Genomic DNA, 17,098 nt, shown 5'->3' with positions numbered 1-17,098 from the left:
CAAAGTACCAGAAGACATTTTAAGCACTAATCTCTAAAATTCTTTACTAAAGCCAACACAATCTTTTATTTTGAAAGCAGCACATTTCTAGCTCCCCTTATGACAATAACCTTGGGAAAAAATAAGTCAATGTAAAATGACTATGAAATCATCATCCTTGAACTGGTTTTCTTCCCTTGTATATCACAGGGTCATTACAATCTCACCTCAGAATAACAGCCTTTGAGGAAACAATGCCACGCTGACAAGGGATATGCTTTTCAGATCTGCAATGCTATCTCTCAGTGTTTCAGGTAAGATTGGTATCACAATTCTTTCTCTATAGTTTTAGAAAAAGTATATCACTGTTTCCATGCTAAGCACCAAATATTTGGGGCCCTCAGACTGAATAGGTAGATAAAGCTACAGGAGGGTGTCTTGTTCTCAGATGGGGAGGAGTTTAAAGAAATCTTTGCAAATTCACTATAAAAAACAATAGGACATATTTAAATATATTTTCAGACACTTCAATTTGCTATAGAAAATTACGGAATTCTAAGAAAACCTTAAAACATAACCCTTGAGGCAGATTCCACCCCACTACCTGAGGAGCTTTCACCTTCCTAGAGGAACATACTGCTCCCATATCTGTGTGCTCACATAAACTTGCCAATTACTTCTTATAATTGCAGAGTGCCTCACGAGTATTTTGACATAAACCGAGCACATGAAGCAGAAACAGCTTAAGGTATATCACTATACCTCTTGATTTAATTTTCTTCTCAGAATTCATAAACATCCTTCGTTTAAGTGGTCTGATGAACTCTGACATGGCTGGGATGGAGCAGGGCAGGACATGTTGGGCACCAAGGAATTAGGTTTGCCTCAAAATGTTTCTTTTGACAGATCCCCAATGACTGACCCTGATTTTTGACAGTGCAAATCCCTTTCATAAAAATAGCATCTCCTACAAACACCATTTTACTTTCCACATCTGAACATCTATTGTATTAATCTACTAAACACCTAGGCTATGAATAGATCACCAAAACAAACAAGGATAGCATATATCCTTGTGAAGTACCAAACGGAACTGCTTTCCCAAACTGTTTTCTCAATGCCCAGATGCTACAGAATGCTTTAGCTTCTTACTCTTCATTAAAATCTCCAAGGCCACCTCATTGTAATGCTGCAAATCCTCCCTACAGCACTGTGCCCTGATGCTTACAAGCCTCCTGACAATGGAGGGGGTTTATGTGAAACACAGGTTTCTATTTGGAATCAAAGGATCCATCTCATTCATTTATTCAAAAGCCATCTGTCTTTCCTGAGCATTCCCAAGGAAACATGGCAACAAAAGTAAAGTATATTGGCTAAGGAATTATCCACGGCAGTATGAAAACTGTACAGCTCTCTCAAAGAGAAGTAAATTTAACACCACTACATCCAAAATGGAGGGTTAATTACTCGACAGGAGATGTAAAGGGATAACTTCATACAAATTCTTTATGAAAAATATCAAACACCACCAATAACAAAAACCACATCAAACCCTGTATTAAATAAAAAAAGAACACCTCAGTCCAAGAACAAATCCCCACCACTCCTTCGAGAATCTCCTCACCTTCTTTCTAAAAAGGATTAGATTTGAAAGGCAATACACTACACTCCGGTCTAAGATAGTTGAGTCTGCAGACAGGTACATGTAAGACGTTAAAGCTTTAATCTCTGCGTTAGGGGGAAAAAACATGAAACTCATTTTTCGGAATTCTGAGAATAGCTGCTTGTCACTTTTCCATCAGCAGAGCGCACTTTTGAAACAATAAGTCATGATGTTTTATGAAACGCACAACTTATGCCAGACGAGTCAATGGTAAGTCTGACCCACGTCAGGCAGTAACTTTTCTAAGGGCTTTCCTTGCACCCAGAAGGTGTCCTCCTAGACTAGATACATTCTTCTTTGAACTCCGGATCCACCTTCTGCTTGAGCACACAGTACATTGTACTACCTAGAATCACGTAGTTCCTGGAAGGCAAAAAAACGTTTCCTCCGAAAAGGCTGAAACCACCTTTTCAACTGAAATTCCACTCTACCACACTCCTCCGAAGTCAGTAAGGTGAAAACAAAGTTCTCAGTTCTGTCAGGATTTTGTTCCAGGACATTCACCAGCAAGATCACCATTTGCAATTATAAACTCATCTCTACTTCACTCCAAAACGTTACTCAATCCTAATGCTAATCTAAGAAGATTATCTGCAGATCTAAGAAGATATCTGAAATACACCAGTCAATGTAATGACATTGATAACACTTTGTCTGCTGTGGCTGTGCTACAGCCACACAATTTATCCTATCTATACAAACAATATATAGCCTGCAAATGCAGTTATATGAAAATTTATATGAAAAATTTAACATGATAAACAACATGAAAATTTAACATGCTAAGCAGAACTCTATAGACACATGGGTTGTTTTAAAGCATGAGTTTGTGCAGCTAAAGCCAACAAGGTAGCCATGAACCCCCTGTGGGCACAGTTGGTCTGCAGTGAATTCTGCAGTGCATCGTTAAGAAAACATTGGTCTGGAGCTGCATGGGAAGGCCACAGACTGTGATGGTTCATCACTAAATATGCCTATTGTTTACATTAAAATCTCTTGGCAGAATGATTAAACACAAAGAAAAACTGAGTAAGAAAAAACATCAAGTTATGCATGAAAAATGAGATTATGGCATCAGAATGAAGATGACTGCAAATATGCTGACAAGGAAATCACTCCAAAGTTAACTGCAGTAAATGTGGCTTTGACCTGTTGCTTGAAAAAACAGGTTACTTATGTTCTCTTATATTATCACATATGCTTAAAATCAGCCAAAAAAAGTTTTGTATTTTATCTTTTCCCCCTCATGTACATTGTTGGGTACACTGTTGCAGTAGGCCCTAATGAGGAGTCCATGATCTTCCACAGCAATTCCAGTTTCTCTTTGCAGACTCAGTCAGAAACATTCTTCATCTCCTTTAGTTGTTCTTTACCGTGTGACAAAAAGCATAAGAAATCATTAGAAGAGGACCAGAAGAAAGGGGTGAAGAAAAATGTGTTGATTTACACTCCAGAGTTCTGGATGACAGGGCAGAGAGAAACCTCCTACCAGCGATATCTAACCTGGCAAAGCAATGAGCCTCTCTGTGCATTTGGGAAACACTTTGGGAAACGATTGCTACAGTACCCTGTAGATACATAATAGTCCTCAACTAAACCTAGGAATAAAACAGTGCAATTCAACCTCTCGGTTTTCATCTGCAGTCTACTTCTATGCCAGATTCAGCCTAGTAAAAACCAATGCCAGTAACAGCTGCTATATGACGACTGCAACCCTGACTCTTCATGAAGAGCCATTTTAAATCTCTTCCTCTGGGAGTGGTCCCCAGCCCAGCTAGGTGGTCAGAGTCAACCCTCCTTGATGGCACACGGCATGGGGAAGGCGTAGGGTCCCCAGGCCCTGCGTTCCAACACCCGACCCATAGCCCCAGCCCCCCTCAGCCCCAGCAGCGCCTTGACGGGGTGACTCACGTGGATCCATGCGGGGTCCTCTGCAGCTGCCAGCTCTTCTGTGGACACAGCTTCTCTACAGAAGCTGCTGAGCCCCCGAGAGTCGTTCCCTCTGTGAACAAGGATCTTCTCCAGGGCTCCTGCTGCTCTACTCGCACACTTGCCCTGGAGGTCCTCCCCCTGCTCCTCCTCCATGTCTGACAGTTCATGCAGCTCATGGCATGCGACAGGGCATTTTTCCTCTCCACAGAGGCCTGGTTAACCCCATCCTCGTGAGGACAGTAATGCCAGTTTTTCCATCAAACGAATCCTGGTGCCTTTGCCCCGGCTGCTACTGCCTTGAGATCAGCAGAAAAAAAGCAGTACCTTTGTGTCTGTACCTGATGCATCCTGCTTCAGCTTCCCCTACCAGACAGGTCCGTATCAAAAATAGCTCTTACAAGTAATAAATTGACCTTCTAACAGCTTCCTCATTGTTACTTGTTCTTCACAATAATCTTTATTTTCCACCTCTCTGGAGCTGCAAGTATAAGACCACTCTTACAAAGTTATAATAATTTACCATATAACCCTCAGCTGCGTAAAGGTTATTGCCACAAAACGTAGTTGGCTCAGACTTTCAACAGTGTTTAAAAAATGACTACTTATGTCTGCAAATTGAAATATAGCACCTAATTAGGAACCCTCTGATTAATCTTTATTCTTTGCCGTCTTGGATATTGCTTTGATAAATGAGGCTATTGAGTCTTATGAAGTCTTAATCACCAATATTCCAGATGGCAAAGAGCTGTACACAAAGTTTTTCTAAGAACGTGGAGCAACGGAAGAAATCTATATTATTTGTGGCTCTGAATCCATACACACACGTACTATAGGTCAGCTTAGCATTAGCTAAACACGACGGCAGCTCCACAAAGAAATTCAGCATATTGCTCACACAAACTTTTGCCCAGTGCAGGAGACAACACAACAAACACCCCTCATCAAAGCCATTACTAAATGCCTAGGATAACCAGACCAAAAGGGGACCCAGTATCACATTTAGGAGATGAGACCTCATAGCCTAACATCAGAGTAGTCTTCTACTGTCACCACGTGAAGTGTTAGAGCATAAGGAGATCTTTCTTAAGATACACACAAAGATGGCATTTAGAGCAGATCCTAAGGACTACATACCTAAACGAGGCCAACAAGCCATTGTGCCAAACGAAATAAACTTTTCCTTGTAGGGGAGGAGTGAGCAGAATAGCGATGTAAACCAAGCAGCTATCCTCATAAGGATTCAGGCAAGCGACTTCACCGAGCCATCAACTGTATTTCACTTCTTTGAAAAGATGCAGTGTGCATTTGCAGCCAGCCCATGCTGCACAGCAGAATAGCTTGTAGTCAGCAAACTAGACGTCCCATCTCTGCACTCACTTCACACTACAACACCCTATAGAGCAGACCCAGCCATTAGTGCATCAGCTAGCAACAAAGCTAACTGCACTGCAGAGCAGCTTCTGATGCCTTCCCCCCCTGCCCCCGCCCCCGAGTAGCAATGGGTTGAAGGCAGCACTCTGAGTTAAACTACCCAAACTCAGGGCTGCAGTCCGTCGGGAAAGATTCATTTTTGCCAAGCTACAAATGTCAGCTTGCAACCATTTACACAGAAATGAGATAAAGCTGTTTCCCTCTTCAGATGCAACCTCCTGCTTTCAGCAAGTCATGACATCTCTCTCATTTCCAGCAGGGACACCCTCCTGTTTCTTGTGATACTGACTTCAACTTTTAAACAGACTCCTGAATCATTGTATCCTCCCTCTCCTGTCAGGTTAGCATCATCGCAGCTGGCTAGCACAGCAATCTACAAGAGCACTAACCTCCTTGCAGCCTGGTCTTCAGTTATGAGGAAAGACAGATATTAGACAACACAAAATATACTAATGAAGAATGAAGTGCACATCAAATTGCACATGCAAGTGTGTGGGTATCTGACTGAAGCATCTCTATTACCCTGCATGAGAGACTACTATTCACCAAGTCAGAAAATGCAATTTTGAGCAGCGTTAGCTTACTGCAGTACTTTACAGGACCATATTTGTACTAGTGTGATTCACAAAACCTCTTGGAGAAGAGTGATCTCAAGTACATTTCAAAATTGGGAAGTTATTACTAAATATCATTTGTGAAAATTTTTATTCATCGCAAGCAGTGGGACAAGAGGAATACTAACTAATTTTGGGACCACGCTTTTGAAAGCTGAGATGTTTTTTCTCAATACATCTATAATGTAAGCCTAACGACTCTTTTTACCTTATAGGTAAAAATAAAATAAAATAAAAGCAACCTTATCTGTAGCTATTTTTGCAAATTTTAGTGCAGGCTACTTCAGAGGACTACTCTTGTCACATCCTGAGTGTGCAGACTGCATCTTTTGGTGTTGGGGATATACAAGGGTCAACCCGTACAGCTCAGTAGCTCCTTTTGCAGCAACCAGATGGAAAGAAGTAGCTGGGAAAATCTTTGACAAGCTATTCTTTCTAGCATTATCTATCCTGAAAAAAAATACAAATCCTATACTCTTGGTTTTATTTATCCAAGCAGAGCAGAATATAACCACCTCTGCCAAAGCATTTGGCACGTCCCATTTCTCTGCAGTCAGTGATTCTTTCACCAATTTGCAATCTTACAAACTCGTAAGTTCTTTCAGGCATTCGCAGTGCAGCTCACATAGACAAATATATTTATCATCTGGGGGTGAGGGTGTTGGGAAGGATAATTTTTTTTAGTATAGAAACAATTTTAGATTGGCTTCTCCTCCAGCCTAACTTAACCCGAAAATGCAGCAACCCATTTCCATGGTTCCAGTCTGGCAATTAACAAACCGTACAGAGTTCCTAAATGCAGATGTAAAACTCCTCAGGCTCACTCCAAAACTAGACATGGGTATGCTTTCCCTTTTATACCTTCATACAATTTGTTACACACACAAGCTGAAGGAACCCATGCTAGAAATCTGAATCAAACATCATGCGCCACATAAATATTTAGGCTGCAAACTAAAAGTTAGTCTTTTTGGCTTTGTGGGAAACTTGACCAGCTCTGAATAGTCCCTCTTTCGGAGGTAAGACTACAGCAGAGATTTTTCCCTGCTCATTATTCCCAAGTTTCATGCACCTTTAGCTGATGGAGATAAAACAGCAACAAAAATTACAGAAAATATTATCTGTAGCTGCAGTGTACGCAAACCCAATCCAACCGTAGAACTGGAAGCGTTCCAGAGACCTGCAGCAGTTCTCTGCAACCCAGAGCTAAGATACGTCAGTTCCTACAACAAACCACACACACACACAAGAAAGTACTGACATCTCACTGAACTATGTTTTTAAACCTTCAGATTACAAAATACCAAGGTACAGATGTAACTAAAATTAAGGAAGTTTACTCACACAGGTTACTTTCCGGTAAATTTGAGCAGCATTCTGGCATTCTGAGTAAGGGTATTCTGAGGTAGCCATTTCCAACATGCACATTCCGAAAGCATAGACATCAACCGATTCATCGTAGTGTTCCTCATACATTTCTGGGGCCATAAATTCTGGTGTACCTACACATAGACGAAAAGATTGTAAGTTATTCATAAAGTCTGAATGGCTTTAATCACAATCTTTTTGCTGTGCAATCACAGCTGTGCAAGGGTGCATGCAAGATTATTTCAAAACAGGGAAGCAACTAGAAGAAGCTCAAACATCCTCCAGGGAAGAAACCCAAAGTCAATACACCCACAGCTTGCTGGTAATATACAAGGGGAGGGGATACATATCAAAACTTCAAAAGAGAGTACTGAAATGATATACAGAACAATGCCTGAATACACTGGAAGTTACAAAATGGTTTCCTTCTCCAGATGAAGGGAGGGACATGGTTTGTAGTGGTGAAAAGGACAAGAAATGAGAAGCTTTGGTCTTGCTTTTGACAAGGCAAGTTGGCATTTTTTCCTCCAGGGAGATACACAGCAACTACCCAGCAGACAGACAGCACTTTGAAAGCAAGTGGTATCACAAACTCATCTACAAAGTCGTGCACAAAACATTAAACATGGTTCTGTCACTGGTTCAGTGGTACAAATCAATGAGACTTCCTGCAGAATAAGGTCCTACTCCACGGGGATTAGGGTGTCAAAAATCGGATACAACTGAATAAATATTAAGGGAAACATTGTACTTACTGCTTCATAATGGGAAGGTGCAGCTTTGTGACAAGCGGCTAATTACAATGCCTGCAAAAGTTATCTTTTATACAGAAAAGCAAAAACGAACACACAATATGTCATCAACAACTGCAGAGTAACTCCTACACTTCACACAGACTGCCAAGTTCAGTTACAAGAGTTGCTCGGCCTTTGTCAAAGAACCTCTGCATAGCAAAGTACTCGGGAAGGTGTGGTCCTACCATAAAATCACAGAATCCTTAAGGTTGGAAAAGACCTCTGAGATCATCTGGTCCAACCATCCCCCTACCACCACTATCACCCACTAAACCACATCCCTAAGTACTTATAGAGCAAAACAGAAAATTAACATTTAGGGAGTTTATCTCAAGAACTGTATCTCCTAAAATATTGTACACTTGGGAGTCAAGACTGACCTTTCTTTTTACATATAGAAAAGATGAAGGAAGAGAGATTAACAGTCATCTGCTGTGGGAGAGGACAACTGTCCACCAGTGAGCAACGGGTTAACAACAGGAACGTGAGGGATCCTGGACCACATAACCTCGCCTTCAGTGCAGTAAAATCCATCCCAGCACCCACATCCCCCTCCCCAGAGCCCGCTGTTGATACGGGAGGTTGCTAGCAGCATCTGATTTTCGGCTATGACATCTTTCCCACCAGCACAACTGAAAGACTCTGAAAGAGTCTTTTCCAGAGCTGCTACATCACTTGAGAATGAACAAGACTCAGACACAGAAGTGAACCTCATGAATTATGGAGCATTTCAAGTAAGTTTCTTGCAAATCTGAAAAAAAGTGATAGCAATAGGCTAAGTAGCAAATGATATTCTTGACACCATTCCAAAACACTATGAAAATGACATTTTCCACCCATCCCTTGGGGGTGGGAAGGAATACATACAAGTATTGCTAACGAAACAGACCACCTAAAATGCAAAGCTGCTCAGCAGCTGTTCCGCTCCTCTCTGCAGCACAAGTTGTGCCCTGGCTGGGCTCCCTGAAGAGACACACCGCAAGGTCAGGCGAGCATCAGTGGAGGCACAAACACAGCAAGGGAGAAATTGGACCTCAGCCATGCTGACTTCGCTGTTAAAAATGATGTGGAATTGCAGCTACTAATATTCATTTAAAGCTACTACAGCTAGGGAGAGGGCTTGCCGTAGGCAAAGATAAGGTGAGCGGTGAGGACAGCAGGGTGCACGCAGCCCTGGAAAGCCAGGCTGGGACATGCAGCAGGAGGGAGAAGCCAGAGCCTAGGGCTGGTGCCCATGGGACACCCTTCCCACCCTGCCCCTGCAGAAAGCCCACCTTCACCTTTTCAGTCCTCCCACCTCCCTGCCTACACTTTCAAGCCTTAGCTTCCCACTTGGGGGGAAAAATGCATTTTTCTACCCTGCTGTGAAGGTGGGAGCGGGCCCAGCATCAGGAGCAGAACCAGTCATACGACCAGGGCTTCCAAGTCCCCCTAATTCTGTCCTCGGAGCAGCACTACACATGAAAAAGATGGGTTCAGTTATACTGCCAAAATGAATATAGACAGCTTGCCAGCAACCTGCAGCCCTTTTCATTATCCAATTTCTGTTAGACACGGCCGTGGCTTAACAGCATTGTTGTAAAAACTCATTTTGCAAAAATCTACATTGGTATTTCTGATATTATTCCTAGTCCATGGGTAACCGCTATACTGCAAAAAAGGAGAAAATTAGGGGAAGAAATGCTGACCCCGCCCCTCCCCCCAAAAAAAAGCCATTAGAAGGTAAGAACTAGAGAAACTTAACAGATGTAAACCAACATGATTTCACTGAAATCAACAAGGTTAAGCAGAACCACAGTAGCCAAGCATACACCCAACATTTCAATCCCAAGTTCACTTCAACAGTATTGGGCTCCCCATGTAAAAAGGGTGAAACTTTTGTATATATAGTTATAAAATATAATTGAAGAAAACTTGAGATGCTATAACAGTTATTTTAGAAACTACTGTTTTAAAGATAGCATGCTATTTTCTTTATAGTTATGGAATAGTGGCTGTCACTGGCAGTTTGCTAATTCTAATCATCTCAAACCTAATTTCCATTTATATAGCGAGCTGAAATACAAATATATGCATAACTTCCCTCACTTTCAGCATCCTTTCTCAGGAATTTACATATTCCAAGAACCATCGCATACATATCTGAACAAGGAAGATTTGCTAAGAAAGCTTAGGGTAAAAAATAAAAAATGTTTGAGAATTCAGGAGAAGGATATCCCAGACATATTTCTCACACAGAAGGCATTTAATTTAACTTTTGCAAGGGAACGACATCCTTCAACAATCATTCAGAAAACGTCCTCCCAGTTCAAGCAAAACCAAGTTATAATGCTCTTTGCATGCGTACCATTTAAGAACATCAGCTATTGTATATCCTAGTGGAAATTTCTTTTAATTTTGTAGCTACTGATTTTTAATAAATTGCAGATGTTTTTTAAGTTGGACTCTGCCAGGACTACACCGAGGCACAAACAAGCTCTGCAGTTGCCTGCAGAAGCAACTTATTTTGCTGATGCCCCAGTAAATGGGGATAAGCTGTTCCAGTCGGACCAGCTCTCCTGTGACCTCCCCACAGAGGAGAGAAGCCTGGCTCTGCAGGGCACTACTCACAGACCAGGCTGCCTCTCCCTTCAGCAAAAGTAACTGTTATCCCAGCACTGCTGGCAGCAGAAGTCTTCCCAAGGGCTTCCCAGAGCCTTTCACAGTGCCACCTGGTTTGTGAAGAGCAGGCCATCATCTGTCTTTCCTCCTCCACCTCTTTTCTCCTCTCTCCCCAACAGGCACTGAGCCTGTTCTCAGGGGGATTGTGTACACAACCTGTTGGGAACTGTTGCTGCTTCTTTTGGAGGAGAGAGGAGAAGGATTTGTGGATGGAAAGTAATATTTCGATTAAAAAGTTAACATTGTGATACAGAAGGAAGAAAAGATCAGGGTACCGTTTCCTAGATAGGCCCTACAGATTGAGATTTTTATGATGGTATAAAGGGAACAGCCACTAAAACCACTTAAGTCTCTGCTACCAGCCTACAAGTGAAAAAAACACTAACATGAAGTGTCAAAGACAGACAACTTAAAAAGACAATCATTATACCAATAGAAGGAAGCCAAAGAGAATAGAATGATTACCTATTACACTTTTGGCAAATGAAGCTCTCTTGAGGGTTGCCAGTCCTAAGTCTCCTATTTTCACAGATCCAGTTGGTCCAGTAATAAAAATATTGTCACATTTCAAGTCTCTGTGAATTATTGGTGGAGTTCTTGTGTGCAAGAAAAGAAGACCCTTCAGGATTTGCCGGCACCAACTACGCAGAACTTTTGGTTTCATCACTTTAAATCTCTTCAGATACCTGCAGTACAAACACACAGAAGTGGTTATAAAGAAAATGAAGTGTTATTATAGATTCTAGGGGCTTTAACAGCTGAAATTCATTTTGGATAAAAGTCTCTTATTAGATGCCATAATAGCAACTCAGAAGTATCTCCAAATTGAAAGAAAGATCTTTTTAGAAAAGGAATTTAGAACATTCATTTTTAGGGAAGAAGATAATAAGCATTTTTGGTGCAAATACAATCAAATATTTGCAAGACTAATAGTAAAGCAATTCACTTCATGCAGAGAACAGTTTTAGAAAACATGTTTCACATATTCAGAACAGAATAATACTGAAGTTTAATTTTAACCACAAGACTTTGACCTCTGTATCACGGACCTGCATTTTTTCTATTCACCTAAAACACTGATGGGAAGGGTACATTTTGGAAAAACGTCCAATCGGCTAATGCACCAGCAGAGTAGCACACTGGATATATGCAGTGATGAGCATTGCTCCCATTGGGGCTGAAAATCTGTTCCCGAATTCATGCCAAGTGCTTTGTATCAACCTTAACCAGATTGTCAGTATCAAAAGCTATTAAATAATATCATTTAGTAGATAACCTAGAGCACCTCCTGCTTCAAAAAGAGATTCTACCATTCAAGTGCTATTCTATCTGAATTTTATAACAAAACATGCAAATACAAGCACAAAAGCGATCACAAAATCACACCCTGACAAATTGAAACTTCACATGCAGATGGAACAAACCAGAGAACTGCTTCTAGTTATATAACTTAAACAGAAGAACGGGGAAAGGCAGATGGAGGCCGAAATTCTTCCTGTCAAGTCAATGCAGTTCAAACATAGGGACACGCGACAGACACCAGAGAACAGCTCCATTTTTTCCTTTTATCTTGAGATGCTTTTTTTCAGAATGTGAAAGTAGGATTTTTCTAAAAATTTCCATAGCTATTCTTAGACTGCTCACCAGGAGCACAGTACTTACGTCTTTAGTGTTCCAGAGGTCATCAGTTCAGTAACCAGTACGATGCATCTTTTTCCTTTTACACAGGATTCCCAGAAGTCATAAAATCTTACAATGTTTGGGTGCTGTAGACCTTTCAACATTTCCGCTTCCTCTTTAAATCTTTGTCTCTCTACTTTTGTTAATTTTCTGTCCTATAACCCAAAATAAGACGTTATTAGTATTAAATGGACAAAAAATAAAGCCACTGTGCTGATACAATATTCAGAATTCTAGATTTGTTTTATGCCTGTATCAAGAACACTTATAAAACCTTTTATGTAACAGATGAGCCATGTGTATGAACTAGGGCACTCGCCTTAAATCCAGTGTCAAGAAGACAAAGACTTGCCTCGGAACAAAGAGATGTCTGTGCTATGCCACATGGCAGCATTAATATTTCAGGCAACACAAACATACCAGCATCTTGATGTATCAACATATGACTATTTACTTCTTGCTTTTGTAAGGATCATTATCTGTCAGATTAATAAAAACATTTTCATTTCCAGGTGTGCAACACACCCATAGCAAAGCCTCTGCTTCCTTTTACAGCTGTGAATACTCGGCACAGTAAATGACTGCACCTGGGAATTTATGGCAGGGACTACCAGGTGAGGTCCCCTGAGTAACCATGCTGGGCAGTAGGGATCTTTCCATTTCTCTAGGGACAAATTAAGACAATACCACCTCAAGAACAAACACATTTCTCTATTCACTTGCAGTTGTGCTTAATTTTACAGACTTTTCTTGAAAATTGGCAAAAATTAATTCAAAACTGTTCTTCAGCTCTTTCTTTAGGCTACAGGGCAATATTTATTATTTTAGATTAGAAATGTGAGTAATGTTACATTCTGCTACTGCAGTATTCCTAAAGAAATTTGGGAGCACTTAGTCCAGGCTGTACAGTAAGAGTTTAAAATGTATGTAAAGCCCGAGAAAGGCTTTTTTTTTTCCTCCCCAAGAGCTCCTACTGCCAGAAATGAACATATGCAATTCAGAGCCATAAATCAACCAAGTCCTCCCAAATGGCTTTTTTGTGCTTCCACATCAGCTGCCACCTTCTGCAGGCTCACAGACAGGTGGGCTCCAGCCAGGAGCCCCCCATCCCATGAGGCAGAGCCCACGTCCTGGCTGCAGGGGGGTGTACATGGGGTCTAACTAACAGCATCTAAACCTTACAGCAGGAAGCTCAGCTTCACGCTCTGGCCTCTTTAGAGGCGTATCACTGAAGACCACATAGCCACGGCCTAGCTCATCTCCCATGGTCAGCCGGTTGGGCTGGGAGCACTCCAGCCCGCTGCCCTAGAAATGAAGCGTGTTCGTTCCCTAAAAGGCACAATTGTGTAACTGTTCTTACTTACAGGAAGGCAGGCTCATGAATCGCTAAAATTAATTAGTTCACATATTAACCTCAGACATTCTCCTTTTCTCAGTTAACTCAGGTATGTTCGTAACATGAATTCAACTGGCAGCCAGCTTACTTGTAACCGAGATGCGGAGCAGCAAGGTCACTGCGTTTTGATACGGTCTGCCCTCGCCTGTGTGGGCACAGCAAGGAGAACTTTGGGGGCTGCAAACACGCCAGCTTTGTACAGAGCTTTCACAAGAAGAAAACCCGGGTTGAAACGGTGACATTTTAGCTCTTCTTGGAAGACAGAAAGCCTGCTTCTCCAGCAGCACAGGGGAGGAGAACCTCTTCCCAGCAGTAACGCTCTCTGGGCTGGCACAGGGGTGGCCATGGGGACCTGCATCCCCATCCCAAGGGGTGGCTGGGAGCACCCCGTGCCCTGGCAGAGCTGCTGGAGCAGGCAGGCAGCCGCACACCAGGCTCCTACTGCCAAGAGCAAGGTGGTATTGCTGCTGCTGCTGCTCTGGACTTACTGCGTTTTCTGTAAGTTAAAAAAAAAAAAAAAAAAAGCAGGCTGTCTAATGAGCCAGCACAAGAGAGCCTGAGAATTGCTTTCAAATCCATCACTACTTCCCCTGCTGCTGAGTTTCCTCTTAATTTAAACCCTGTAGAATAAATCAGACACACTGCTATTAAGGAGGAAAAGGAGCAAGTCCTTGTGTGAGGCAGGAAGAGCATAGCGTGGGCTAGCAGAGAAAGGAAAAGAAGGCAATGCAGATCCAGCAATTTCTGAAAAACCTCCTAATTAAAAAAAGTAATACTGAACCCCTTGACTCTCATTTCCAGATTTCTGAGCACTGTGAGAAATTTTCCACTGCTACTTTACGGGTAACATTTAAAAGACCATTCAGACATCGCAGACAATCGTATTCCATATATTCTACGTATTATGAGCATTTGGATTGACAACCGACTTCAAAGTATTAAGATGGCAAGCTGAGCAACAGCAACAAAATGATTTTGGAAGACAAATACGTATTTCATATATAACTACAGGGAAGAATCTGGATTTTTTCCCCCCAGTCAAAACAATAGCTGAGCTATCATTTCCCAGGAGACAGCCTGGGCCCATTACTAACATGAAGAAGCAGAGGATGAGGCTTTGGACAAAGCTGCTGCCCTGGCAGACTGAGCTCACACCCACTGGAGGGGTCTCCAGCTCAGAGGGTGCAAACCAAGCTTTTTAAATTCCACAAGGCTGAACCTGACACGAGTCATCTGCCAAAATGTAAACTGTTTCTGAAAGGACTTAAGAGTTGAACTGTTTTCTACTCTGGAGCAGCAAAACCACCTCTGTTTAACTGTGTGACTCACTCGGCATTTATTCCGAACCCAAAAAACCTTCACTGGGGTCACAGACACTTACTCCCTATCATACAATCCCCCCAAGGCGGAACGTTTTTGTGCTGGACACAAGGATATAAGTCTGAAACAACCTTAGGATATCAAATCTTAAGATGAGGAACAGGATTCTTTGGAATGGCCATGCCAAAGAAAGCTGACCCACTTAGCTGGATCTAAGGCATCACTTTGCATAATCCAAATTCAAATGAAATTTATGAAAATTTGGGGGAGTAAAGTGAGTTTCCAGATTCACCCACTGAGTCACCGACCATCGCGCTGTCTGCATGGGAGATGTTTGCAACACCATCCAGCTGAACAGGGAGGCTCCCAGGGCTGCTGCTACACACGGCGTCGCTCCAGAGCTGAACAAGTACAACCACAGCATCGCACCGAGCTGCCGAACGGGCCCATGGTTGGTCTGCCTCACTGCTTTAATGGCACCACTTCTACTCTGAGCTTCCTCAAGGTACAAGACTTGAAAAGAAGTTGGAAAATATTTGCAGGGTGATCAGGGAAATATCAGTATCAACCTGCAGATATCTCCACGTTTCGTCTCCCTTTAAGGCACCCATGGTGCTTGGCTCTTTCCCTCCTCACAGGGATGCAGTCTTGGCCCGGGGGGCTGCACTGTACTTCCATTTACAATAACTGAAAGCTTCTTAAGTCTTCTACATAGCACCTAGGCTTCCAAAATAAACTTCAACCTTCAAAAGCTCATAGCAATCACACCAAGCTGGTTCAACTTTTCCAGACTAGCCGAATTTAAACAGAACCAAGCAAGAAGTGAGACAGCTGCTCAGCTTGTCTTACTGCTAAGAAGGAATCTGTAAATTTACCTTGTTCTTCCATTTTAATAAACTGTGAGGAATAGTCAGCTTAAAAGGATTCAGTAAATAATTTGTCTGCAGCACAGTCAGAACAAAAGCCACAGCGAGACCAGATACAACAAGCAGCAGCTTTCTCACACCGTCGATATATTAATTTTGCACATACATGCACAATACAAACTCGGATTCAGTCTGTTATTTACTGCAGTGACATAACTAGAATAACGCTTAGCAGCACGGAAAGTACTAAGCTACACAAATCACAAGAGGAAATTCACTCTTTTAAGCAGATAAGAGATTGCATCCACTGCCACACAGGCTACAGAGCAGAACGGGTTGAAGCCTCATTCCCAAGTGCAGCCACACCAACCCGTGGTCAGCTACCTTACCCGGCGTTCAGAATTTCCCATTTTATTATCACAGCTACTCTGGCCTCCTGCGGTTACATATTTACCGAGTGCTTCTGCAGGAATAAGCCACAACAGCGTGCATTAATGGTGCATCGCAGGCACAATATCAGCAGGGGTACAGGCACTGCCCAGTCACACACGCAGCCTGGGTGATTTATGGCTCCATAATTTAACCTTTCGTATAAATAAATGAGCATTAATTGGTTTAGGGTTGCACGATGTATACTTCACTATGAAAGGCAGTCTGTAACAGACAGATAGTAAGTGGTAAGAAGAGGTACAAATTGTGAAAGCTACCTTCTCTTCCTTAATTCTCTTTGCCTTCTAATTCTCCCTGCTGCAAACCAGATGATACCTACGTGATCCATTTTAAGCATCAAAACACTGAAAGCTATTCACTTCTTTTTGGAAGGAAAAATAATTCCCCATTAGTACTTCATATAATCGCTGTTGGTAAATTACATACTGATTCATAGAGACTTGAGTAAAATGATGTTTTTAGCAGGAAGACACATTAAACTGAATTTCCTACTTGTAAATCATAAATCTGCTAACCAAACACCATTCTATCACACATGCTCTCTGCTTCTCCCCTCTCTTCCCAGGCAGAGCTACCAAAGCTCTCTCTTTGTTAACATAAAATTTATCCCTTCATTAAGTTCCTTGGCGGGGAACAATAGCAAAGATTGGAATTAGTAAGTAAATGTGTTAATAAAATCAAAGGGAAGGCTTACGAATTAAATTTCTGGAATGACACCCAAATTAACAGCAGGAACATGTTCTGTTAGTCATCCCCAAGCATCATTTCCTCCAGGTTGTAACATATGGGCTCTGACTAAGTCTTGGTAAGTTACACAAGCATGAGACTGGCTTTCACCTGAGTTATAGAAGATTTCTAAGAAAGATTAACCACTGAGGACAAGTTCCTTCCCTACTTAGTTGTAAGGGACTAATAGATTTGGGAATAAACTACATTACCACCCT

At 42.0% G+C, this 17,098-nt stretch overlaps 1 protein-coding gene across 19 annotated transcripts in view; it reads right to left on the bottom strand.

The window, feature by feature from the left end:
• The window catches only part of WNK2 (WNK lysine deficient protein kinase 2), a 116,906-nt gene that overhangs the window by 63,489 nt on the left and 36,319 nt on the right, over positions 1–17,098 (bottom strand). For all 19 annotated transcript variants that reach the window (XM_040568172.1, XM_040568173.1, XM_040568175.1 and 16 more), the window contains 3 exons: positions 12,105–12,277; positions 10,908–11,128; positions 6,964–7,121 (listed from right to left, as the gene is read on the bottom strand). In XM_040568172.1, coding sequence (XP_040424106.1) covers positions 6,964–7,121; positions 10,908–11,128; positions 12,105–12,277 — 552 coding nt within the window. The remainder of the gene's footprint in view (positions 1–6,963; positions 7,122–10,907; positions 11,129–12,104; positions 12,278–17,098) is intronic.

The sequence above is a fragment of the Cygnus olor genome, chromosome 10, assembly GCF_009769625.2.
Source record: "Cygnus olor isolate bCygOlo1 chromosome 10, bCygOlo1.pri.v2, whole genome shotgun sequence".
In the NCBI taxonomy this organism is placed as follows: domain Eukaryota; kingdom Metazoa; phylum Chordata; class Aves; order Anseriformes; family Anatidae; genus Cygnus; species Cygnus olor.
This window is presented reverse-complemented; position numbering and strand designations above follow the sequence as displayed.